At 39.8% G+C, this 23,765-nt stretch overlaps 4 protein-coding genes across 7 annotated transcripts; 2 read left to right on the top strand and 2 right to left on the bottom strand.

Moving 5' to 3' along the window:
- The first annotated feature begins 7,139 nt into the window (after positions 1 to 7,139).
- On the top strand, positions 7,140 to 10,761 carry LOC122282111 (ankyrin repeat-containing protein At2g01680-like). Of its 2 annotated transcripts, XM_043094077.1 has the most exons (4): positions 7,140 to 7,684; positions 7,800 to 8,315; positions 8,459 to 8,874; positions 9,619 to 10,761. In XM_043094077.1, the coding sequence occupies exons 2-4, from the start codon at positions 7,862 to 7,864 to the stop codon at positions 10,642 to 10,644; spliced, it is 1,896 nt and encodes a 631-aa protein (XP_042950011.1). In that variant the 5' UTR covers positions 7,140 to 7,684; positions 7,800 to 7,861; the 3' UTR covers positions 10,645 to 10,761. The 2 variants fall into 2 exon arrangements, with proteins under 2 accessions (XP_042950011.1, XP_042950003.1); XM_043094069.1 differs by having other exon boundaries at positions 7,141 to 8,315.
- An 831-nt stretch (positions 10,762 to 11,592) lies between these two features.
- On the top strand, positions 11,593 to 14,204 carry LOC122282125 (ankyrin repeat-containing protein At5g02620-like). The gene is made up of 3 exons (XM_043094087.1): positions 11,593 to 12,163; positions 12,352 to 12,767; positions 13,080 to 14,204. Exons 1-3 carry the CDS (start codon positions 11,710 to 11,712, stop codon positions 13,965 to 13,967), a joined length of 1,758 nt encoding a protein of 585 aa, XP_042950021.1. The 5' UTR covers positions 11,593 to 11,709; the 3' UTR covers positions 13,968 to 14,204.
- A 123-nt stretch (positions 14,205 to 14,327) lies between these two features.
- LOC122282134 (early nodulin-like protein 1) lies at positions 14,328 to 15,762 on the bottom strand. The gene is made up of 2 exons (XM_043094094.1): positions 15,195 to 15,762; positions 14,328 to 14,827 (listed from the first exon to the last, which is right to left on the bottom strand). Exons 1-2 carry the CDS (start codon positions 15,397 to 15,399, stop codon positions 14,460 to 14,462), a joined length of 573 nt encoding a protein of 190 aa, XP_042950028.1. The 5' UTR covers positions 15,400 to 15,762; the 3' UTR covers positions 14,328 to 14,459.
- Positions 15,763 to 15,877: 115 nt separating this feature from the next.
- Positions 15,878 to 23,743, bottom strand: LOC122282099 (probable inactive ATP-dependent zinc metalloprotease FTSHI 2, chloroplastic). 3 transcript variants are annotated; one of them, XR_006230388.1, is made up of 12 exons: positions 22,206 to 23,743; positions 21,058 to 21,230; positions 20,656 to 20,757; positions 20,418 to 20,582; positions 20,128 to 20,268; positions 18,808 to 18,966; positions 17,708 to 17,793; positions 17,330 to 17,408; positions 17,069 to 17,191; positions 16,702 to 16,758; positions 16,323 to 16,606; positions 15,878 to 16,287 (listed from the first exon to the last, which is right to left on the bottom strand). XR_006230388.1 is itself a non-coding variant. In XM_043094052.1 (11 exons), exons 1-11 carry the CDS (start codon positions 23,563 to 23,565, stop codon positions 16,391 to 16,393), a joined length of 2,661 nt encoding a protein of 886 aa, XP_042949986.1. In that variant the 5' UTR covers positions 23,566 to 23,743; the 3' UTR covers positions 15,878 to 16,390. The 3 variants fall into 3 exon arrangements, 1 of the variants encoding a protein (XP_042949986.1); XR_006230389.1 differs by having other exon boundaries at positions 15,878 to 16,227; positions 16,332 to 16,606; XM_043094052.1 differs by having other exon boundaries at positions 15,878 to 16,606.
- Positions 23,744 to 23,765: the final 22 nt, after the last annotated feature.

Raw genomic sequence — 23,765 nt, 5'->3', positions numbered from 1 at the left:
TAGTTTAAGGTAGTAACCATAATGGAGGTCTAATTGTCTTGGCAGTCATGCAATCATCAACTTTAGGTGTAGATATCCTTGGAACATCTGACGTTTTGTTCCCATCTCTCACACATTTGTTTCATGTCGTGGTCTAAGGAGATTTCTTCAGGTTTAGATGAGGAAAAGTAAAACTGAGTTCCTTTTACTTCCTCATCTAATTCACACGACCATTATCACGAGCCAAAATCAATGAATCATTCGTGACCTTCCATGTCTTTTTGAGAAAACACTACTGAATGATTACTGTGTTCAAGCTGTCTTTAACAGCATTGTGCATTGCAAGAAATGCAACACTATGTATTTCTTCAATCACCATATTCACAGCATCATTCACAATTTTCTCCTGATTTTAGCAGTCTCTTGTGGCCTGTCTTGCCACAATTTTTAGCGAGTCATATGTTGTCCAGATCTTGACTTGCCTCTATCCTTACTATCAACATTCATGACCAACAACTCGAGATCTTGTCAAAATTTCTTCTGCGCACCTCTTTATATAGGATAAGATCTCTTACATTAAGAAACTTCAACTTTGACTTCTTTGCAGAATTACTCATAGCCATTCTCATGAACTCCCAACCTTTTGACCACAACGTCAAATGCTATTGGGCAACAATAGTATCTTCTGCCTTTTCTGAAGTTAAACTGTTTCTTCATCTGCACTTTGTTATTTGTAATTTTCTTTTCAAAGAAAGCCACAATGAGATCCGTTGCGGTTCTTCTCTTAATAACATTATGCTCCATGAGTTGTATGACTGCAAAAAACCTGCTGATATAATAAGTTAATCAGCATCGTCCAATGATCTGAAGTTTGCTCCTCAAACTTCACAATTCCAACTGGCTTAAATCAAGCCCAAACGAACTGAGTCTGGCAACATTGGACTCCAACTGGCTGACATCAAGCCCCAAAACCAATGAGTCTGGCACGACCCCAACTGGCTGAGATCAAGCCCAAAAAAAATGAGTCTGGTACGATTCCAACTGGCTGCGATCAAGCCCAAAACAAATGAGTCCATCACGACTCCAACTGGCTGCAATCATGCCAAAAAATGAGTCTATCATGACTTCAACTGGTTGCGATCAAGTCAACAACTGATCTGAAGTATGAACGGTCTAGATCATTAGTACCGATGACAAATCTCAACATTCTCACCGTACGGATGAGTCCAGAATGATCCAAATAGTTTGTCAGCACTATTTGATCATTGCGATTGAACTTCAACTGGCATTGATCTAGCCCAAAATGATCTGCAACTCGTGGATGGTTCAGATTGAATGTACCGATGGCGAATCACAACATTCCCACCGTACAGATGAGTCCAAAATGATCTAAATAGTTTGTCAGCATTATTTGATCATCGCAATGGAACTCCAACTGGCGTAGATCTAGCCCAAAATGATCTGCAACACGTGGACAGTTCAGATCGAAAGTACCAGTGGTGAATCTCAACATTCCCACCATACAGATGAGTCCGGAATGATCCAAATAGTTGGAAAGCACTATTTGATCGTTGAAATCGGACTCCGAATGTCTTAGATCTAGCCCAACAAAGATTTGAAAAACGGACAGTTCTAATCTGTCTGGCGCGTGGGATGCACACGCCGGGTAGGGCGTCTGGGGGCGCGTTGTTGGGGTCCTCGGTCTAGACCCAAAACACCAAGTCCTCCACGCCAATGGTGGCCTTGTGATGACCGAACCTTGGTTCCTCTCTTGCTTGGCTCACGTGCAAAGGTGGTCAATATGACCACTTGGGGATGGTGGGGTTAAGTGTTTAGGCTAAGGTGAGTGTATGGAGTGATGGAAGATGAAGAGTGATGGTGTGGTTCAAGGGTGATGGGCGCACGACACTAGTGAGTGCTATGGTGTAGGCGCCACTTGGAAGATAGGCTTAGGGTTTGGATGATGTGTTTAGGGTTTGGAAAATGTAAGATGGGTGGCTAGGATTGAAGATGAGTGATGTGGAGGGAATGGCTAGGGCTGACCAAAATTTGATGGAGGAGAGATTTTAGGAAGTTTCCTAAAATCTTGGAAGTCAAACTTCCTTGAATCTTGGAGATGACCTTCCTAAAATCTTGGGATATGATGGAGATATGAATGGCTGATTATGGGAGTGATTTTAGGGATTAATTAGGATTCCTAAATGATAGGAATCTTAATTGGAAAGTGGGGTGGTCGGCTAGGGTAAAATGGATGAAGCAATCAACTATGGAAAGTTGACAAACACTATGGTGGGCGATTTTGAGGGGTTGGACGGATTGAATGAGCCTACTTCAATAAGAACACCTCAAGAACAATGATGAACATGCATGAACAAAATGAAGAACATGCATGAACAATGAAGAACACTCGAGTGCAAAATGAAGAACACTCAAGAACAACGAAGAACGATCAAGAACAATAGCAAAATACTAATGAACTTGAATGAACAAACACATAAAAAGGATAATCAATACTTGATTCACGAATTGCACAAGTAATGAATAAACCTCATATATTGATAAACACAACTTGGATTCATGAATTGCACCAAGTTGCAAGAATAAGATAGATTGAATCACACTTATTCACGAATTGCAAAGTGTGATTCTCTCTTTGGGATTCACGAATTGCACCCAAAAAGCCTAAGTGCAAAGGCATCAGTTTGTGATATCTCAAACAAGAGTCTTCCCTCTAAGAGTTTTGTCAAAAGATCCTAAAGCAAATGAAGGAGGTCCTATTTATAAGAAAAACAAATTGGAAACCCCCAATAGGTCCCTAGAAAATAAATAAATAAAGTAAATTAAATAAATAAAATAAATAACAAGATAATGGCCATGGACCAAGGTTAGCCGTGGCATGCATGGCCCATGGTGGCTAGGTGGTGCACGGTGGTCAGGTCAGTCCATGGTCAGGTGGTGCTGTCATGGCTTGCTGGGTGGTGAGCCATGGTGGTGCGCGGCATGGCTGGCTGATGGTGAGCCAGGGTGGTGCGGCATGGCTAGCTGATGGTGAGCCATGGTGGTGCACGACATGGTGGGCATGGCTTGCTGAAGGTGAGCCATGGTGGTGCACGGCATGATGGGCATGACTTGCTGAAGGTAAGCCATGATGGTGCACGGCATGGCCTAGGCTGGTGGCCTGGGCGCTGAGTCTGCAAGGCATGGGCTAGAGCCATGCGCTGGTTGGCATGCCTGGTGGGCATGCCACTGACCTGCTCCGCAAGGCATGGGCTGGAGCCATGCGCTGGATGGCACGCCGCGAGGCATGCCACTAACCTGCTCTGCAAGGCACGGGCTGGAGCCGTGCGCTGGATGGCGTGCCTGTGGGGGCACACCACTGGCCTTGCTAGGTGGTGTGGGGGCACGCATGCATGCGCGCAGATGCACGCTCAAGGGCACGCGCAAGCCTGCACGCATGGTCTGCACGTGGTCAGTAGCCTCCATGCTCGCCCGCTGCGTGTCATGGTTTGAGCCAAAGCATGCAAGCAGACTAGCCATATGACTGTCCTGACCTTCCATGAGTCGTGCCGAGGTGTGGTCCCGGGCAAATCTCCTGGAGATTGTGACACGCGTGTACAACACGCGCTGCAGTAGCTGTGAGCGCTTGGGGAGTGCGTGAGGCACGTGTCAATCATGCGCTTAAGCAGCGTAGGGCGCGTGGCGGCGCATGGGAGAGTTTCCGTCACGCATCTTCTTCCTCTGGAGCGCGTGGGGGCACGTGGCGCATGTGAATCAATCGTCTTCAACCTCAGGTTCGCGTGGGGGCGCGTGAGTTGCAGTAGATGGACGCGCCGATCTTCTAGGGGCGCATGTGGGCTCCTTCGACCTCCGTTTTCAATTCCGTTTGCGGCAACGAATTCGTCTCATCGCGAGGAACACCCTGGAGTTGTCAAAAATTGATTTTGACCAACTTGAATTTTCAGACAGCTTGAACCAGAGCTCTGATACCAATTGTTGCACCTCCGGCCTATCTGAAAATCACACAAGACGATATTTAAGTGGTTCAGCAAATTGCCTACGTCCAGTGGAGCCTCTTTTATAGAATTTGTACAAGATTTACAAAAATCTACAAATTCTCATCTCTCCCTCACGTCCCTCTTTCTCTCTGTTTTTCTTTCTCCCTAAAGCTCTGTTGCCACGCCCCTTGATTTCTCACCGCAGTGAGAATGATTTTATCTTCACAACTCATCTCCTTTTATAGGAGAACCATGGGGAACAAGACATAGCAATTTTCAAGTCATCTTTCGGTGCAGATGAATGTTGGTCAATCTTTGCTGCCAGAGAATTTCGGTGGAGTGGGTGGGTGGCTGGGTAGGTGGCTGTAAATCCACAACCATTTCACACTTGGGCAATTCACACTTGGGGAGTTTTCCAACACTATCTACAATTCATTCAGACAAGAACGAACCTCCTCTACTTTTTTTGGGTCCTGAACAACCATATCATCAGAGGACCAAAAAAGAAAGAAAGAAAGATAATTCAAGTCCTTTCCTTTCCCTTCCGTACCGAACAAACGAAACTTTCACAGACAAAGTGTTCCGCAGACATAGGTTTCTCCTTTTCTAGAAAATACAAACAAAGATATGAGGCTTTGGCGAGAATAATATATTGTGTAAATAAGGAAATAAGTGCTTGTTGGCAAATCTGTAGGCCTTTGGCCCACCATGGCTATCGTAGATGCCGACGTAAGTGGTGGAGGGCGAGCTAAAGACCTGGTTCTAGTCTTCGAGGCTGGAATTGGCCTGGATCACTATGATGGAGTAATCCCTAGTGTTCTGCCTTGATTCTGATTTCAGCGTGAATAATCGAAGAGAGGAAGGTTTTGGTGCACTATGAAGAAAGAAAACGAGAGAAAGGGAGAGAGTAAACACATGAGGAGGAAAAGGAGAGAGGGAAACAATTTTTTTATTTTTTATTTTTAAAGTCCGTTGGGTATTAAACTGGAATAAAATATACGATTGATGAGTGAACAACAACCATTTAAATTTGAAAAAAGACCAATATTTACTATAGTTTAAAACTTTTCATATTTGTCTTTGGCTAATTCAATACAGCTATATTTTAGATAAATTCATTATATTTTATATTTGGTTAGGTTTTTGATGAAATTAATGTCAATGCTCTTACCCTAGTCAAGAATGGTGTCTCTCACTCAAATGGGCTATGTTTGGAGATTTTGAGGATCTTTGATGAGTTTGGTAAATTAGAATGAAGATTTGAATAATTTTTTCTTTAAAAGTAGCTAGATAAGTGGAGTCCAAAAACTGAATATAACATTTTCTTTTATTTTTTCAAGAATTATTTTGAGTTATATGCCCCTATTCCATTCTTTGTAAAGAGGGGGCTGCCAGGAGGCAGGCTGTTAGGGCTTCGAAGAACTGATCTGAGATGGAACTGAAGTGGGGAGATCGAACTGCAGAAGTGTTGAAGTTAAAGAGGCAACAACGACGTCGTGCAAGCAAGAAATGTTCCGTATTAAATAACTGGGTGCTGCGCACCGTTCCTTATATTTTAAATAGGTGCTGCGCACCGTTTTACAATAGAATCCTTTTATTAGTCTGAAAACGCAGGTTTGGTATTTAATCCCAAATGGTACGTACATCTGTCATTTGGGTTTTACACTGTCAGGGTCAATTTAGTTAGTCTCAATTCTGTTAGGAAATGAGAATGTCTTAAGGCACGGAAAGGGGAGGGGATGGCATCTGAACAATTTCCTGGAAGGATTCTCTGTAGTTGCTATTTTGTTTTGGAGGATAGGGAGCCCTCGAAGTTACTCCCGTAGCATTTCCATTGTCATTGTCCTTTCTTAGCATTTCTTCATACAATTGCCGTGCATCCTGCATTCTCATTACAGCAACCATATTTCACCATTTCAATCATCTTTTCAGCATTCACAGCACACAAGCATTCCTAATATCCACCACTATCAATCCTAATATCCACAACTACCAAGCTCTTAACACAGGCCGTATTGGAGGGCTCGAAGAGGCTCTTCTTAATCGGACTTGTCGTTGTTAGGACGGTTCAATTTGTACTCAATGAGGAATAAGTCCTTGTTGAGGAAGCCTTCGGACCTGTATCCGGGTAATATCTTTTTACGAAATTGCCTCCTGGTTGGCTTCAAATGAGGCATTTCGCGTGGTAGCATTGCGACCTGATCATAGCTATCTAATAGCTACTTTTACAAATAAGACGGGATCGGCAACCTAGGGCAGGCTACGCAGTTAACTGATTTCTTTGTCTTCTTTCTTTCTGTTATGCTACATTCTAAACAAATGAACGTGATTTTTTTTAGTATGAAGAAAATGACCATTTAGCTAACTTGCAAAACCAACGAACTTAAAATTTCACTTAGAATTTATAATTCCTTTTTTCTCAGTTATTTATAAATTACAATATAGAAATATTTGGTGGTGGATAAGAGTCATGAGACTTTGGTGGGTTAAACTTGATTGAACGCTAATAGTATTGGAGCTTGGGATTAGAAATAGGTGATTAACGCAGAAGGTAGAATTCTGGATGCAGCTGGCTGGTCAAACTAATGCTATTCCGTGGAATCTGTAATAACGAGTTTCAGTTTAGTGATCAGTCCTAGGTTAATGGTTTCCATGTTTTGAACACTCTTGAAGTTGAAGATATGATACATATTCAACGATTTCAACTAGTGTTGGTAGACTTTATTATACATACACAAATATATATATATATATATATATATTTATATTTGTTAGGGCCGGTATTAAACTCCTCAAGGATATATTTTTTTGAAAAAAAAAAATCTCGATAAACTATACATTGTGTGGGCCATAAAGAGCTGTGATTCAATGTAAGACGTTGGCAGGGGTTAAAATCATGACTTGGGTGGTGGACGGATCCAAAAGCAAATCGAAGAATTAGGTTCCGTTTATACGGTAAGGTGGTTTGTAAATAGTAATAAAAATATTAAATAAATAAATAAATATTAAATAATAATAAAATTATGTCGGTAAGAAAAGGACAAACCGACTGATGCATTATTCAGACGCTTCAATCCAATTCATTCCATTCAACACAAACCAATATCCAATAAATCTTTGAATGGGGAAATCAATCTAAGTCCGGTCAATCCTTGATAATCATTCCATGTTTTGAAAAAATAGAACGTAATTTGTGTGGTCGGTCGTCGTCGTCTTTATGTGTATTGTACAATACTCATGATTTCCAGCTGAGAGTAGCTTGTGAAAAGCAGCTCCTCCTCCGGCCTGTCTTGTCTAATTACTAGAACAATGTCTACTAGCATTTAGCCATTAAGTTCAAGTTGGACTTGCATTTTTTGGATTTGGCTTGCTTCCTAATTCATTGATTTTTTTTTTAATTTATCGGGTATGATTGATTGTGATCAAATAATTGAGTTGATATGAAAAACCACTAGATGTTAATCAAATTTATATTATTCATATCCAAACCAAAAACCACGTAAACTCCAGGTCAAACTCCCATTTTACGCATGAAAAAGAATGCCTTCCGCGAAGATTCTAGGAAGTTTGTCGACGGATTCCTTGAAGATGCTAACTAGTTTAATGAGAGCCATGTTGATAATCACACACACACAAAAGCTTATGCAAGATTCCAACGACAAAACAATTGTCTCTCTCTCCCTCTCTACAAACGGAAGCAGATTTGTAAAGTAAGTCAAAACCAAATAGTACCAGGACAGTTTATACATGATTTCCAATTTAATTTATACATAGGTGTCTGGAGAATATATAACATCTCTAGTCTCATTTATTCCCCCTTGATAGAAATTTGTAGAAGCCTTGTGGGAAAAGAACTATATAGCTTTGGAGCTTGTAAAGGAAAGGGAATGGATGCTATGCTTCTAGAGGCAATTAGGACAAATCAAACGCCCAAATTAATCAGTTTGTTTCAAGCAAATGAAGGAATTCTTGAGCAGAGAACAACTGACTCCAAGGACACAGCCTTACACCTCGCTTCTAAGTTTGGACATGCTGACATGGTGTCCGAAATCATTAAATTGTGCCCTGACTTGGTTGCTGCTGAGAACAAGATGCTGGAGACTCCTATACATGAAGCTTGTCGCCAAGGGTCTGCCAAGGTCTTGAAGCTGCTATTAGAAGTCAACCCGAGAGCTGCCTGTAAGCTTAACTGTGAAAACAAGACTGCATTTTTCATTGCTTGCAGCCATGGCCATTTTGACGTGGTGAATATCCTCTTAAACCAACCTCGAATTATGGGTTCAGAGGAAAATCTGCTTGACCGAACTTGCATCCATGTGGCTGCATCGAGAGGACATATGGGTAGGTAGCTGATCAAAATTTTTCTTTACTAAAAAGCACTCATTTTCCTGAAGTTGTGAAATTTTGATATGAAATTTTACATGGTCATGATTTTTTGTAAGTCTGCTTTGTGATATCTATTAAAATCAAAATTTCTGGTGCAGATATCGTCAGAGAGATACTAAATGCGTATCCGAACTTTGCTCAACAGATTGACGAGAATGGAAACTTGCCATTGCACTATTCTTGTATCCACGGACACAGGGAGATAACCTGGATGCTCTTGATGCGTGACAAAAATCTTGCTCTGCAATATAACATCAATGGTTACACGCCACCGCATATGGCATCAATGAACGGTAAAGTTTCAGTCCTTGAAGAACTTGTGCTGATGGCTCCAGAATCTTTGCACTGTGCTACGATTGAGGGAGAGACAGTCTTTCACCTGGCTGTGAGATATGGCCAGTACCATGCTCTTGCGTTCATGGCTCATGCTTGCAATGCTACAAATCTCATACATCATCAGGATCAATATGGGAGCACCATTTTACATCATGCAGTTTCTGGTGGGAGACATCAGGTAAGAAAGGAGTGTTGATTTCAGTCTTTTATATATTGTTGCGAAACCAAGAACACTAATGTAAAATAATACAATACACGATGATTAGTAGAATATAAATTAGATAATTAAATATTTTTGTTTTCGTTAATTTAAGTTAATGGAACAAGTGATGATTTAACATGATATCACAATTGTAAAGGTCTTGACTTCGAACTCTAAATCCACACTTTACTCATATTTAAAGTCTACTTAGTAAGAATGAGTCTAACTTACACATGAAGTAAAATATTATGATATAATCTAACTAATAAAATTTATTTATTCCTGTGAACTTGGATGATTTGAGACAATTGATGATTTAACACGCCAAAAGTGGCACCTATAGTATGGATTTGTTACCTCATTTTGCACGTATGATTGCAAATAGAAATTATGTTGGTGTCCCGGCTTGTTATTGTATGAATCTTTTCTTTTTTCACAAATAGCTTAATAAAGTCCAGTTTCTGCACTTAAATTAAATCCCTGTATTGTCACTCTGCTCCCGTGTCATGTTTTCGGATTGATTTTGTCTTTGGTATTATGCTAACGGTATGAAATTAGCGTAAAAATGCAAACTTTTGAGTCTCTCATCTACTGCGGTACTTGTGCTCACAAACAGTTTAATTTATTCATTAAAGCCACTCATCGTAATTTGTATCCATTACTTCTTAATTGACATGAAAACATCTCTCAATTGTACTATTGATTTCAACTTTGTTACAGATAGCAGAGTACTTGATCAACGAAACAGAAGTGCAGATTAATGCTAGGAATGGTAAAGGATTCACCGCACTAGATATCCTCGACCAGGCCAAGGACAGTACCGAGAATCGGCATCTTGAAGCCATGTTTGTTAAAGCCGGTGGTAGAAGAAGTATCGAACTGTTGTGTCCTTCACCGGAAGCAGAAAAAACCAACGTTCGCATTGGTAATGAATTGGAAATGTCCATTATGAATGAAATGGTTTCTTATGAAAGCAAGAGCTCGCCCCCATTTAGCCAGGGAACCAGCTCTAGAACTTCATCACCACAGGATCAAGCAGGGGCGACATTTGACCATGAAACATACAAACGAGGGTCCTTATTCCCAACTAACATGCGACAACACAAGCAAAATAGGCACCAGGAAAATGTAGGGGAGCGTCACACAAGTTACAGACATAAGCAGCATGCAATATACATGGAAGCATTGCAAAATGCAAGGAACACTATCATACTAGTTGCTATTTTGATCGCAACAGTTACTTTTGCTGCTGGAATTAACCCTCCTGGCGGTTCATATCAGCAAGGAGAAATGAAAGGGAAGTCGATGTTAGGGGGAACATTAGCGTTCAAGGTGTTTGAGATAAGCAATAACATTGCATTGTTCGCCTCCCTCTCCATAGTGATTGTTCTCGTCAGCATCATCCCCTTCCGGAGAAAGCCACTGATGATACTACTGATGGTGGCTCATAAGGTCATGTGGGTAGCTGTAGCATTCATGGCGACAAGTTACGTTGCAGCCACATGGGTGGTAATGCCAAAAAACCAGGGGACAAAATGGGTGTTCGTCACGCTTCTAGCAGTTAGCGGTGGCACCCTGGGAGTGGTGTTTATTGTTCTGGGTGTGACTCTGGTTGAGCACTGGCTGCGGAAAATGAAGTGGAAGAAACAAAAAAAGGATAGAGGGCAGGGAGTTGCAGATCGTGACTTGGAAAGTCAGAACTCAGATGTTGAGAGTTCATACCTACAAGGACATCACTCCTACTGAATCGTTTAGTTTGGATTGATGAGGTAGATATCTGGTTTGGAAATGTATTTTACTTGCAATGTAGGATTTCCTTTGTACTGATAATTTTTTATTTCCAAGAAAACCATTTCCTCTGTACATGCATACTCTAGTAGTTTAATTGCACGCCATTTGCTGTCATTATCTTGAACGGTAGCACCAACTTCTGATTAAAAACTTACCAAAAATAAATAAAAAACTTCTGAAGAAACTTATTTGCGGTTCATAAGTAATTTCTACACAGTTCCCAAATGCCTAAAATTTATTTTAGTTCAGTTTGATGTCCTTTATAATAAAATAACTGTATAACCTAAGATATTATATTAGGCCATATTAGCTATAGGTAATAATTCTATAATCCCTTTTTAGCAAATCCGGCATTTCTTATTTGACGTGAATTCCAAAACATGTTTTTTTTTTAAAAAAAAAAAAAAAAACCCGAATAACTACCAAAGTTCATACAGAACCATATGCCATCACAGGCCTGAGTATAATTTATGGAATGGCAAATGCATCCAGAAAAGTGCATGATCAGTTGGATAAGTCTAATTAATTCATATCATTGACCCTCAACAGTCAACGCAAATGGTTCTACCTCTTTCGTCTCTGCTTCGAGATTCCTTTCACACGCTCACGTCTAATGGACTTGGAAAATGGCTGGAATTTTCTTCTTCCATGTCCATCGTGCGGATAAAAAGATACGTTTATCATCATCTCAATCATCACACTCACGTCTCCCCTTATATGCTATTTGATTTTTCACGTTCACGTTGCTATAATTTGCATGGCTCAAATTCTCCCAAATGTTGCAACACTACTGGTCTTCCTTGAAGATGCTTAGAAATCGGTGGCTGCATCAAGTGGGAAAGGGTACGATTATAGGAAGTTGTAACTCAATGGATTACACAATTCGAAGAAGTTTCCTTAACCGCGTTTTTCAACTTTATATATATCGTAGCGTAGTTGCAGAAAATGGAACGGTGGCAACACAATCTGTCCAGCAGATTACATCTTCCTTAATTTGTAGTCTTGAGCTTAGTTTACTAAATGGATCAAAAGCTTTTAGATGCGATTGCAAAAGCTGATAAGCGCGCTTTTATGAGTTTAGTTAGAGAGAATGAAGAAATTATTGAACAAAGAACAGCGAATACCTTGCACACGGTATTGCACCTGGCTTCAAGATTCGGCCATCTTGATTTGGTCACGGAAATTGTTAAGTTGCGCCCTGACATGGTCACAGCTGAGAATAGCAAGCTGGAGACTCCATTTCATGAAGCTTGTCGTCAAGGGAATGTCAAGGTGTTGGTGTTGCTATTGGACACTAATCCGTGGGCAGTTAGTAAGCTAAACTCTGACCAAAAGAGCCCTTTTTTCATGGCTTGTATTTATGGGCATCTCAATGTGGTCAATCTTCTTTTGAGGAGGCCTTGGGTGCAGGGATTGGAAGAAGATGCTTCTGATCAGAACTGCCTTCATGTTGCTGTATCAAAAGGCCACACAGGTAACTTTTCCCTGTTGAACAAGTTACCAATTAATTTGAAATTGAGAATTCCGCTACTCGTCAATTTATACGTCCACTTGCTGGTAATATGTGCATGACTCAAATGCGTAGATGAGTTTTGTTGTAAATTTCAATTTGCTCAGCTAGATTCTGCATAATGTAGTGAAAAATTAGAGCTGCTGGTGCAGATATTGTTAGGAAGATTGTGGAAGCGTGCCCAAACTTAGCTCAAAAGGTTGACACCAACGGGTATTCGCCATTGCACTGCTCTTGTCATAGAGGGTACTGGGAGATAACAAGAATGCTCTTAAAGCTTGATGCAGATCTTGCTCTGCAATTCAATAATGATGGTTACACGCCTTTGCACTTGGCTGCGATGAATGGCAACACGGCAATTCTGAAAGAATTCATGTTAATGGCTCCAACATCTTTTCAGTATCACACAAAAAAGGGCGAAACAGTTTTTCATCTAATTGTGAGATACAACCACCACAATGCCTTCTTATTCTTGATGCAAGTCTTCAATGATACCGATATCTTTCACTGTCCAGATCAATATGGTAACACCATCTTGCATATTGCGGTCTCTGGAGGGCACGATCAGGTGAGAAATTTAAAAAAATAATGATTCCTGCTACAACTGATGGTTGTTAAATTAGAATGGCCTTTCTCAGAATAATGTCTGTGTTGCGCATGTTTTTGACTCGTGAAGTACCAAACTTCTGCTGATGAACATTCAATAGTTTTACCTGACAAGTCATGTCCACAGCTACGCTTGTTTAATACAGATATGATGATTTATACTTGTGTCATAAAGGTTGACCACAACTGTAGATAGACACTGATGATAATGTTCTTTTGCGCCTGCACCTGTTTTCTAATTAATTAGACTTATGGAAATTCGAATTTGTTACAGATAGTGGCCTACTTGATCAACAAAACAACAGTTGATATCAGTTTCCAGAATCGTAAAGGACTCACAGCCCTTGACATCCTCGACCAGGCAGGAGGAGGTTCCCGAATTAAACTGATACAGCATCAAGTAGAGAAGATGTGTGAAACCCCGGATAATATCACATCTGTGGCTGAATCCTCCTCAAGGCAGACTAGCGGTACCATATCCAGTTCCCTTGCCAGTACGCTGACAAGTGTAGGACAACAGAAACATCTCAGCAAAAGAAGGCAGGAAGAACTAACACAACTTTATAGATTCAACCAAAACAAGCAAGATGTGGTATACAATGAGGCGGTTCAGAATGCAAGGAACACAATAATACTTGTGGCTGTTTTGATTGCCACAGTTACATTTGCAGCTGGGATAAGCCCTCCCGGTTGGATCTATCAGGATGGAGTACTCAGAGGAAAGTCTATCTTATACAGAACAACGGCCTTCAAGGTATTTGTAGTAAGCAATCAAATCGCATTGTTCACATCGCTGTGCATCGTCATTGTTCTAGTCAGCATCATTCCTTTCCAAAGAAAACCTCAGATGATGATGCTGAAGGTTGCTCATAAAGTCATGTGGGTAGCTGTGTCATTCATGGCAACAGCTTATGTTGCAGCGACATGGGTCTACACCCCGCATGGCAAGGGAACAGAATGGATTTTTGTGGTGTTGGTGTCGATTAGTGGAGGAACTCTGGGCACAATCTTTTTTGGTTTATCTGTGAAGCTTGTTGAGCATTGGTATCTAAAAAAGAAATGGAAAAAAGATAGAAAGAAAGCGGGGGACCGGCTTGCAAAGTCACATTCTTATAATTCTGATCTTGAGAGTTCCAGTCGTCAAGGATATCACTCATTCTGAAAATTCTCACCATGCCACTGACTGTAATAGGATATAAGCTGTAGATCATAGCCCTGACATGGTGGATTTTTTGCAATATATATATTTTTTTTAAAGTGCAACTGTAATTCTCTGAGCCGTTGGAGCGGCCTCGCCCAAGCTCCTAAATCTTGAAAGCTTGTTTCCGGGGTAATTAAGAGTTTACGGGGCAACTTTCAGTTTACATTAGCTAATTTAGCAAGTGAAAATAGTATGCAAGGCTCACAAGAAAATCAAATACCATGTTATGCTAAATGGGCTAAGCTACTGACTGAATTGTGAAGTTCAAAGTAAACTAAAGGCTGTTTCAAATACAATTTTCCAACCTTAAAAGTCCCAAAATAATTAAACTAACAATGTTCAATATATAATGCACAGGTCAGAGGCAAATCTAAGGCACGATTGATTCCAACAGCCGGAATCCGACGCACTAAGAAAACCATCTAAAACATACGAAAATAACATAACAATAAGCTATGCTGCAGAGCATAGGAAAGTCACAAATGTGGAAGTAACAGCCATAAAGACTGAACCAAGTGTGACTGAAACTGGAACTCCCGAACTTGGTGACGGTGAAGGAGAGGACCCCTCGTCTAGAGCAGGCGGAAAGGCAATGGATGGAGGAGATGGAGAGATTGGGTGCAGAGACATCACATCAATAAACAACCTCTGGCCATTCTTGCAGTGATCAGGAACCCCACTAATGAAGTAGAATGGCCCCGGCCTATCAAGCCTGACGACACTCTTCCCGTTGTTGAAGGCAGCGATTGGCTTGCTTGTGTTGCAGTGGTAGTATTCATACTTGTTCACCACAAGAACTGAATCATTCTTGTACTCAAAAGCTGTGCCAAAGAATGAACAAAGAAGGGGAAGAAAACACCATATTTTAATACAAGATATGGGATGAAATTAAAATAAATATCAGACTGTTTGACTCGGGGAAATCAAGCACAACTTTTTCTTGTTTTTTGGATTATTATAACCGCTGTCTGAGTTCAAGCAAAATGATTGCATACTCTTATATTATTTCAGGGGCCCTGACCCCGAATAATTATTTGTTTCATCTATGATGATAAAAATTTATTTATAAACTACGCTGAACTCTGATAACCCAGAAAACCACAAAAACAACCGGAGCTTTCCACCATTTTCTGGAAAGAGATACGCCACCGTTAAAAGAAAAGGAACTCGTAAAACAAACTCACTCACAGAGAGAATCTCCAACATGAAATCTGTTCCTTGCAGCCCACTGACTGTAAAGCGAAGTGTGGTTGGCATCGGGTTGAATCCAACCCAAATCGTCACCCACTTTGAATTCCTCCACAGCTTGAACCGGCACGTCTGTGGCGACCAAGATTGCCATCACAGAAGTGCAGAAGAGAGCAAAAAGAGATGCCGCGTTTGTGTTCTTCATTCTTCTTGTAGACGATAAGTTTGGTATTGCAATGCAATGCAATGCAATGAGGCTTATGAAAAAAGAGTGTTATAAGATGTATGGTAATAACAGTACTGGGTGGTTTTCTAGAAAGAAACGTGGTTGGCGGTTATTGTCTAGTTATTGGGTACATGCCAAAGTAGTTACCGTTAAATTCAAAAAGTGCCGCGAAACTACTTGGATTCACCTTGAAGAGAAGTGGAGATAGCTTGGAGTGGTGGGGGCGTCTACGGTTTTCAACATTTCAAGAACCGTCAGGATCGTATTAGTCATTTTAAATACACTGCTCTGCAATATTTTGCTACAAACTCTTTACATATAAATATTTTAAAGCAATGATTCAATGAACACATCGAGTATAATAAATATTTTACACCGATTCCAATTCACCATTTATTTATTTGCTCTCGGATGAGACAGTAATACTCAACTGGCCAGCCGCCAGATCACAATTCAATTAAATATGAACTTCAATTTAATTCATCAGAACATATACATGCTAGTCACCAAAAAAAAGACGAACCAATTGCAGAAATCTCTTCCAAGAGCAAATGAAAGGACAAAATGATGTTTGCCTCAAAGCTCTAGCCATTCTGTTCAAAGTAAGCCGAGTGCATCATATACATTCAGATGCACAATAATTCATTATATAGCTCCTAGGGGAACATTGGATATTAATTAAGAACAGGAGGATTGAAGGATAAATTGGTATGGTGTCAAAATTCTCTCAGATTTATACTTGGCATGCCTGCTGTACTGGTACATTATCAATGGATAGGCTCCCGCTATCTGATCCCATCAGTAGGGCTGAAATAAAAATAAATACGTAACCATTGAAGAAAATGACCATAGGAAACGCCACCAACAGATAAATTGTGCATTAATGACTGCTCAATCCAACAACCACCAACCTAGCTCATGCGCCACTCCAATATCAAAGATCTAACAGATAATTTTCTGGGCACCTTGCTCACGCATCGCTTTGTATAGCTGCTTCCTTCTGGTTCATCATCATTTCCTGGAACTTCAATCCTTTTGCTGTCCGGATGTCAAGTATACTTGCTGGCATTGGTTGGAGGGAACCATGCAACTCAACTAGGCTTAAAAATTCTTGTTTGGTCAGACTTTTCTTTTCAACAAGTTCATTAACCACAGCATCCATAAGCTTTCGGTTTTGCTGCAGAATCTGTTGTGGAATGCAACGAATTGTGATTTTCTTCACCCAAGGATCTAAAAAGAAAAGATTAAAGAAACAAAGCTTGGTAATAAAGCTTCCTTCACCTCTTTTGCACGTTCATAACACAGATTGACAATCCGCAATGCCTCCAAATCAATATCCTGAAATTTGATTTGCATTAAAATGCTTTAAAGATATAATCGTTATCATACATTACTAGAAGCTCCAACAAATTTTTTCCGAGTATTAGAAGTCCAAGATTGTGTTACAATTTAAGACACTTAAAACTAGTTCTGATCCTTAGCCATGAGCTTATATATCTCTAAAACGGAAACCTTCACCAATTTAAAAAGGCACACTTCACCCTCAGAAAATTTAATATTTAAAGGGCCCTAATTACCTCCTTGAGTGAATTTCACAAAGCAACTAGTGGGGCCATCAAACTTTGAGAGAGAGAGAGAGAGTCATTACGTTAATTCGATCAGCCACCCAGAAATCTGATAATCCATGATGTTTCTCAGAGAGGCCACCAAGAACAAGAGTCCGTGCTTCTGACCTAGCATTATCAGCTGTTTCGGCCCATATTGTACTCAACTGGATACAAAAAAAAAATGTTAGTAACTGGATCATCTCAGACAATTGAATCCAGAATGAAAATCTGATAATATACAAAAATATAGATCTTGATAAGCACTACATAACAACTTCCATGACATTTAAAGGATTGCTTACCTGACCCCCACCATACCAAATCTCATCAGCTGCACGTGGTGCTAGTTGAACAGTGATATGGTCCAGGAGGGATTGCCGGCTGCATGGTATTGGGAAACACGAGTGACAAGAAAAACATGGAAAAAAGAGAATAAATATGGCATTTAATACAATTCCAACAAGAAATTGAGTGAAGAAAAGGTAATCATTTACTGAAGGAAACATATCCTGTAGTGCACACCTCTCTTAAAGGGCATTGCATTATTGGATTGAACAAAGTTTTATATTATAGTACACTAAATTTGGAACTATTTTAAGGTCCTTAACAACATCATTCTTGTATAATTCCTTATAGCATTATTTCAAAGGAAAAAAGTACCAAGAGATATGAACACATACGTAAGCATTCCTTCATTAAATTTAATAGGATCCATTTTCATTCGAACATAACCCAATTCCCTACCAGCTCTAGGAGCAATAGTGACCTGCACCAGGAAAATAAACTGTCAATTTTCCAGTCCTTGTTACACAAGTAACAGGAACATTAATCTGGACGAGCAAGAACCAAATCAGGGATAACTAAAATGGAATCAATTTTATTGAATCCACCTCAATTAGTCAAGTTCTGCCACGTATCTTTTCCATCACCTTATCTTATCAAAAATCATAATTTCTGCCACATTTCTATTTAACATTTCCTTCTTCACTACTACCCATCCTGCAACCAATACTCCTTCCACCAATACATAAAATAAATAATAATAAAATAATGCATCCACTAATAATGGCGTAACAATGTGTCTTACATATACATATAACAGTAATGGTATGAAAAAATCGATCACTTCTATTGTGCATTTCTATTCTTTTAACTTAGGCAGTTAAATGTTTCTGGTTCTGTTTGAATTTAAGACTAGCTGTGGTACCACTTGCTTAAGTTTCCATATGAACTAGACATAAAATCATAAATTCTACACTGACTGATGCAAAATTAATTAATAAGTGCCTAGAAGAACATAAAACTGACGTTTATTGGTAAACTGCTGTTGCATAGTTGGAAATGACACTTTGGTAGAAACCAGGGGGAGAAACTCGGAAGTCAGTTCCTTCGTGTTTAATGTGGTGTATAATTGCATTTGGACAGAGAGGAATCAGACTTCTGAGAGACATGAATTACCTTTAATGAAGATAAAGTTTATGTTCTTGACGTCTCTTTACACCATGGCTACTGCCTCACAATCTTTTTCCAATTTGTTGGAGATATTTCATATTACAAATTAGATGTCAGATTTTTTTAGGGTGTCTCTCTAAGTGTTGTGCCCCTTGATGTTCTTTTTAGGTAAATTTATTACTTACAAAGAAAACGTAACTTTACAGGTCAATGATTAGTAAAACGCTAATGGGTTCAACTCAGTCCCACTTCTGACCAGAGAATAAAGATATAAATGAATTATATGCCAGAAAAAAAAAAGTGAAAATGAAGAACTTAAGGACCATACAAACTCAATATTCTTAAGATCAGGAAAGTTCACTGCTACAACAGCCATTGCTGCTTCATTAATTGCTACTTGCTTCCATGTCTCTGGGCTTCTCTCCTTTCTATCTAACATTCCCCTTTCTTCTATTTGTGCAGCTTGTAACAAGTCATCAGTAGTGATCTGCACGAGAAAATTAGTTCTTTACTGACACAATAGTTTAAAGCATATGACTTCATAAGTACTAAAAAATGCTTATAATTAACAAACCAACTACCCCAAAATGTTGTCATGAATGGTGATGTGCAGTCGAAAATTATGTAAGCTCGTTTTTTTTATAAGTGGAAATGATTTAAATTCATATATTTAAATTTTATGCAAAAAAGAGTGGGGAAATTTTAAATTAGAAATCTTTCAAGATCATTTATTGTCTATTACTACATATAATTATGGTCCTGTATACTTGGGCTCTTGCATATTCTTATGATCAATAAAATCTAGTTTACCAATTAAAAAAAAAAAATACAGACTTGTGAAGCCACATTCTCATCTCCCAACCCAAAAATTTTGGAACTTCAAAGGTTTCCTCACATGTGAATTGCATCAGCCCTTTCTCATTGCCTTTAATCATTTTCTTCATGGTAATTATAATGATGTTCAGCATGTATTAAAAAAAAAATTATAATGATATTCAACATATTAAGATAGTTCAATTACAAGTGATTATATTGTATTCAAGAGAAGTAACAGTTCAGAAATTACCATATTTTTCTTATTCGATCTAAGCACAACAAACTGAGCAAAAAAGTGCAATAAATAACTCTCAGTGAAGAAATACTTGATGCTAAACTGACTATTGATGGGACTCTTTGCTTAACGTGAAAAAATTATACTCAAGTTCAACATATAAGTCTCACATAACTATCAATTAAAAAAAAAAACAGGGAAAGACTATAGAAACACGACTAAACTCATTAGCTTCTTAAGTCACAAATATTGGCTTCCTGATTTTTTATATATTCGAGATGGTATAAGATAAGCTAAAACATTTTCTATATGTTTAAAAATTTTTAAAACAAAAAACATTTTAAACAATTTTTTTAAATTATATATCTTAAATTTATGCTGTGCAACTAGTTTCTCTAACGTGGAATACTCTAGAACTTTATATTGAAGGTGTGTCCTCGATACATAACCATCAGATTATTTACCCATCTATGGATAGAGGATAGTTAAACGTTACACACATAAAGTTTGCATTAAAATCATTTTCTTCACGTTTTTTTTCCTTTCATTTCTGTATAACTACACTCAATGCCAAATGTTTAGAAAAGGAGGCAGTACCTCAGTTCTCCCATCACGTATCATATTGATAGCAGCAACCTCAACTATGTTGGCGAGCTCTGCACCAACCATGCCATCGGTCATACTAGCAACAGCCATATAATCCACATCTTGAGCCATAGGTTTCTTACGAGCATGAACCTGTAACCAAGGAAATGCAACAATTTGGAAAAACATAACACTACTAATCGATAGCACAAAAGTATTGAAGGGAGACAAGAATGGCAACCTTGCAACACCACAAATGCAGTATTCAACATGTCAAGAAGATGCAGGTTAGTAACCAATACCTTCAAAATTTCAATACGACCGATAAGGCCAGGCTTGGGGATATATATTTTTCGATCAAACCGCCCAGGTCTTACAAGTGCTGGATCTAGAATATCTGGTCTATTCGTGGAAGCAATGGTGATCACTTCCCCTCTTCCTTCAAATCCATCCAAGCAGACAAGGAGCTGGAACACGCACATCAATTCACAAATAGGAAAAAAGTACATCATCTCCGAAATGAAATATGCTCTGACCAACCTGATTAAGAGTAGCATCACGTTCTTGTCCACCAGAACCCTTAATCAGACCACGCTCCCTTCCTACCGCATCCAGTTCATCGATGAAGACAACAGATGGAGCCTATGCAAAACAAAACAAACATAAGAAAAATGTGCAGTTATGGTAAGAACATTAAAAGCTGAGAAAGCAGACAAGTGTCATGAGAGATGACAGAAAAGAAAAGGAATTGATATTGGAGAAAGGAGTGGCATCAGGAAAATATAACTGCTATCTGTACACAGTAAATGCAGATGAGGATTAAATGTCAACACTCGATACCCAGTGATGCAAGAATGTTAGTGCAATTGGATAACCAGACCTATTACAAAGAACGTGATTCACAAGTAGAGAGAGAATGAAAGAGCTGAAAACAGCACATACATTTTCCTTTGCTTCTTGGTACAGTGCTCTGACACGAGAAGCACCAACCCCAACATATATTTCCACAAACTGGGAGGCAGAAATTGAGAAGAAGTTTACGCCTGCCTCACCAGCCACAGCTTTTGCCAGTAAAGTCTTCCCCACACCAGGGGGGCCACAAAGAAGTATACCACCTGGTTAAGAAACGAACTCTGCCTAAAATAAGTCTTGTGGAAAGCACAAAAGGGAAAATCCCTTGTACCAAAAACATATTAATTGATAATTAAAGGGTCCTTCAAAGCAGGGAATGGCCAGAGAACATATAATGAGGAAAAATAAATTCTCTGTATATATATCTTCTGAAAAGGGTCTTGGTAGAATGCTCCCCCAGGTTTAAGATTCAAACCCTTGGGTGTAAACAAGTTCTAGGGACCTTGTCCCATCAATAAAAAGCCAATAATTTACCTAAACCATTTAATGTGGGCACGCTACACAGGTCCAAGATTTAACTGAGTAAAAGGCATGTTGCAATTACAAAGCCTCTAGGTTCCTCATCATCAAAAAGATAATTTGTTGATCTGTAAGCCAGTTTGGGCACAAAGCAAAAACATAGGTGCTTTACCGTGCCTTTTACTGGACATTCCCATTTAGGAACCAAGACACAACAATATTCTTATTGTTCAAGGTTAAAGGGCTCAATTTTTTTTATTTTTTTTTATTTTTTATAAGTAAGAATAAGACTTGATTAATAAAAACAAAAGGCATAGCCCAAGAACACATTCCACTTTTACCTATCAATTTTTTATAGGTAAAAGATGCTCTATTAGTGTGAAGGGCTCCAATTGGACCTATAAAGCATCAATACCTATTTTTCTACTCTCAAATTCTTGGATGAAAGTCACTCTACATCGGCGATAGTCACAACTTGGAGCAAAAAAGGAGTGGATATTCATCTGATCAAAATATGTCAAATACACAATTTAATATCGTTATGCTCGCTCCTATTCCAGTCTATAGGTATTTACACCAAATAAAGAGCAATAAAAAAATCTGTATATGCAGCTATAATGCCTTCCAAATATGTGTCAGATTAATATTTTTTACCAAAAGTTCAAACCACTCTAACAATATCATATAGGCTTAGCAGCAGTGTTTTGGCAAAATCTAACCTGGTATTTTCACTCCTCTCCTCCTATACATTTCTCCATGCGTGAAAAACTTCACAATTTCCTCAAGCTCAAGACGTATTTTGCCGAGCCCCGCAACATCTGAAAACTTGACGTCCACATCTCTCTCTAAATACTGTGGCAACCTCTTATTATGTGCTCGTCTAACACGAGCCCCCGACTTCATAAACTGCATAGCCATCTTCAAATAAGGATTTTGCTCACCTCTCCCTTGTTCACTCTCCTCATCATCCTCACCCTCAATTCCCTCCATCTCCCTCTCCAACTCCCTCATTTTCTTCCTCTCCTCTGCCTCCGCCTTCTCAATCTTTAACCTATCCTCGTAATCCTTCTTCTGCTTCCTATAACTAAGTACCACCGTCCTGTAAAATATCACAAAGAACACCAACCCAAGCGCACCGGCCACATTAGGATCCTGTGCTAAATCCGCCCACATATTGCCCATCCTCAAGTAATCACTCCTTGCAGCTCGCAAGGACTCCTCGTGCTCCTTCTTCCTCAGCTCCATCTTCCTCCTCCTCTCCTCCTCTTTCCTCTGCACCCTCATCGCCTTATCGATCGCCTCCCTCTCCTTTCTCATCCTCTCTAACCCTTCCATCTTTTCCCTTTTCAACTCCTCCCTCATTCTTCTCAACTCTAATGCTCTCTTCGACTCTTTCTTTGGCCTCACGAACTTCAGCATAAACACCGGCACATTCGCAAGAAAGCCCAAATACGGTGCCGGCACCTCCGGCCCCTTGAGCGGAGGCGTATAGGCGTTGACACAGAGGGATTCAATGTTCAATTCATCCCAGGACTGCCAGAACCTCCTGTTGGCATCCAAGGACGGCAAAACCGTCCTTAAAACCCTAGAGTCATCAAGAACTACCAGCACCGGTTCCGTACGCTGCCGCAAACCCCGACCACTACCCTGCTTAACTACATGCTTGAGCTTTCCCTCTTTCTGCAATTCCAACAGTTGCGTGTACGGAATGCGGTCTGATACAGTTGGGAGTCCCTGTACCCAAGATTTGAGCTCTTCCGGGGTTAGGGCTTCGGGAAGTTTCGGCGTCGTTTTCTTGGACGACCGCTTTTTTACCGCGGCGGCTGCGGCGAGAGCGGGCTGGGGGAGAGAGCCGGAGATGATGGTGAGGGTTATGGAGAGGTTGGATAAGTTGAGTCGGGAATGTTTCTTGGTTTTGCTGAAATTATCATTGTCGCCGTCGTTGTCATCACGAGAGGGCGGGGAGTGAAGTTGGGATGAAATTGAGAAGTAATTACGGAAAGGTTTTGGGAGTTTTGGGGTTCGGTATACGAAAGAGGAAGAAGAAGAAGAATAAGGAAGGAGACATTGGCCCGCCATGGAGGTTTCAAGCAAATGGAAGCGTCTACATGCTACATTCTCAGGTGAAGCTGGAAAAATTTTAGAGACTCCGTGAGGTGAGCTTTACGGGTTATTTGCAGCGAGGATAGAAAGACGAGGTACAGACTACAGAGTCGAGACCCTCGGATGACAGTTCGAAACGGCAACTCTCCCTTTCAAAACTCTCGTCGTTTCCGTCG

Source organism: Carya illinoinensis, chromosome 1, assembly GCF_018687715.1.
Source record: "Carya illinoinensis cultivar Pawnee chromosome 1, C.illinoinensisPawnee_v1, whole genome shotgun sequence".
Classification (NCBI taxonomy): Eukaryota; Viridiplantae; Streptophyta; class Magnoliopsida; order Fagales; family Juglandaceae; genus Carya; species Carya illinoinensis.
This window is presented reverse-complemented; position numbering and strand designations above follow the sequence as displayed.

Excerpts from the sequence above, each read along its gene's own strand:
- LOC122282099 (XM_043094052.1), bottom strand. The coding sequence starts at position 23,565 with ATGGCGGGCCAATGTCTCCTTCCTTATTCTTCTTCTTCTTCCTCTTTC. Across the intron at positions 21,231-22,205 it reads GAGAGGAGTGAAAATACCAG|GTGGTATACTTCTTTGTGGC; the intron begins GTTAGATTTTGC and ends TTTCTTAACCAG. Across the intron at positions 16,759-17,068 it reads GGGTGGCTGATCGAATTAAC|GATATTGATTTGGAGGCATT; the intron begins GTAATGACTCTC and ends ATCAAATTTCAG.
- LOC122282134 (XM_043094094.1), bottom strand. The coding sequence starts at position 15,399 with ATGAAGAACACAAACGCGGCATCTCTTTTTGCTCTCTTCTGCACTTCT. Across the intron at positions 14,828-15,194 it reads TCATGTTGGAGATTCTCTCT|CTTTTGAGTACAAGAATGAT; the intron begins GTGAGTGAGTTT and ends TCTTTGGCACAG.
- LOC122282111 (XM_043094077.1), top strand. The coding sequence starts at position 7,862 with ATGGATGCTATGCTTCTAGAGGCAATTAGGACAAATCAAACGCCCAAA. Across the intron at positions 8,316-8,458 it reads TGCATCGAGAGGACATATGG|ATATCGTCAGAGAGATACTA; the intron begins GTAGGTAGCTGA and ends TTTCTGGTGCAG. Across the intron at positions 8,875-9,618 it reads TTTCTGGTGGGAGACATCAG|ATAGCAGAGTACTTGATCAA; the intron begins GTAAGAAAGGAG and ends ACTTTGTTACAG.
- LOC122282125 (XM_043094087.1), top strand. The coding sequence starts at position 11,710 with ATGGATCAAAAGCTTTTAGATGCGATTGCAAAAGCTGATAAGCGCGCT. Across the intron at positions 12,164-12,351 it reads TGTATCAAAAGGCCACACAG|ATATTGTTAGGAAGATTGTG; the intron begins GTAACTTTTCCC and ends CTGCTGGTGCAG. Across the intron at positions 12,768-13,079 it reads TCTCTGGAGGGCACGATCAG|ATAGTGGCCTACTTGATCAA; the intron begins GTGAGAAATTTA and ends AATTTGTTACAG.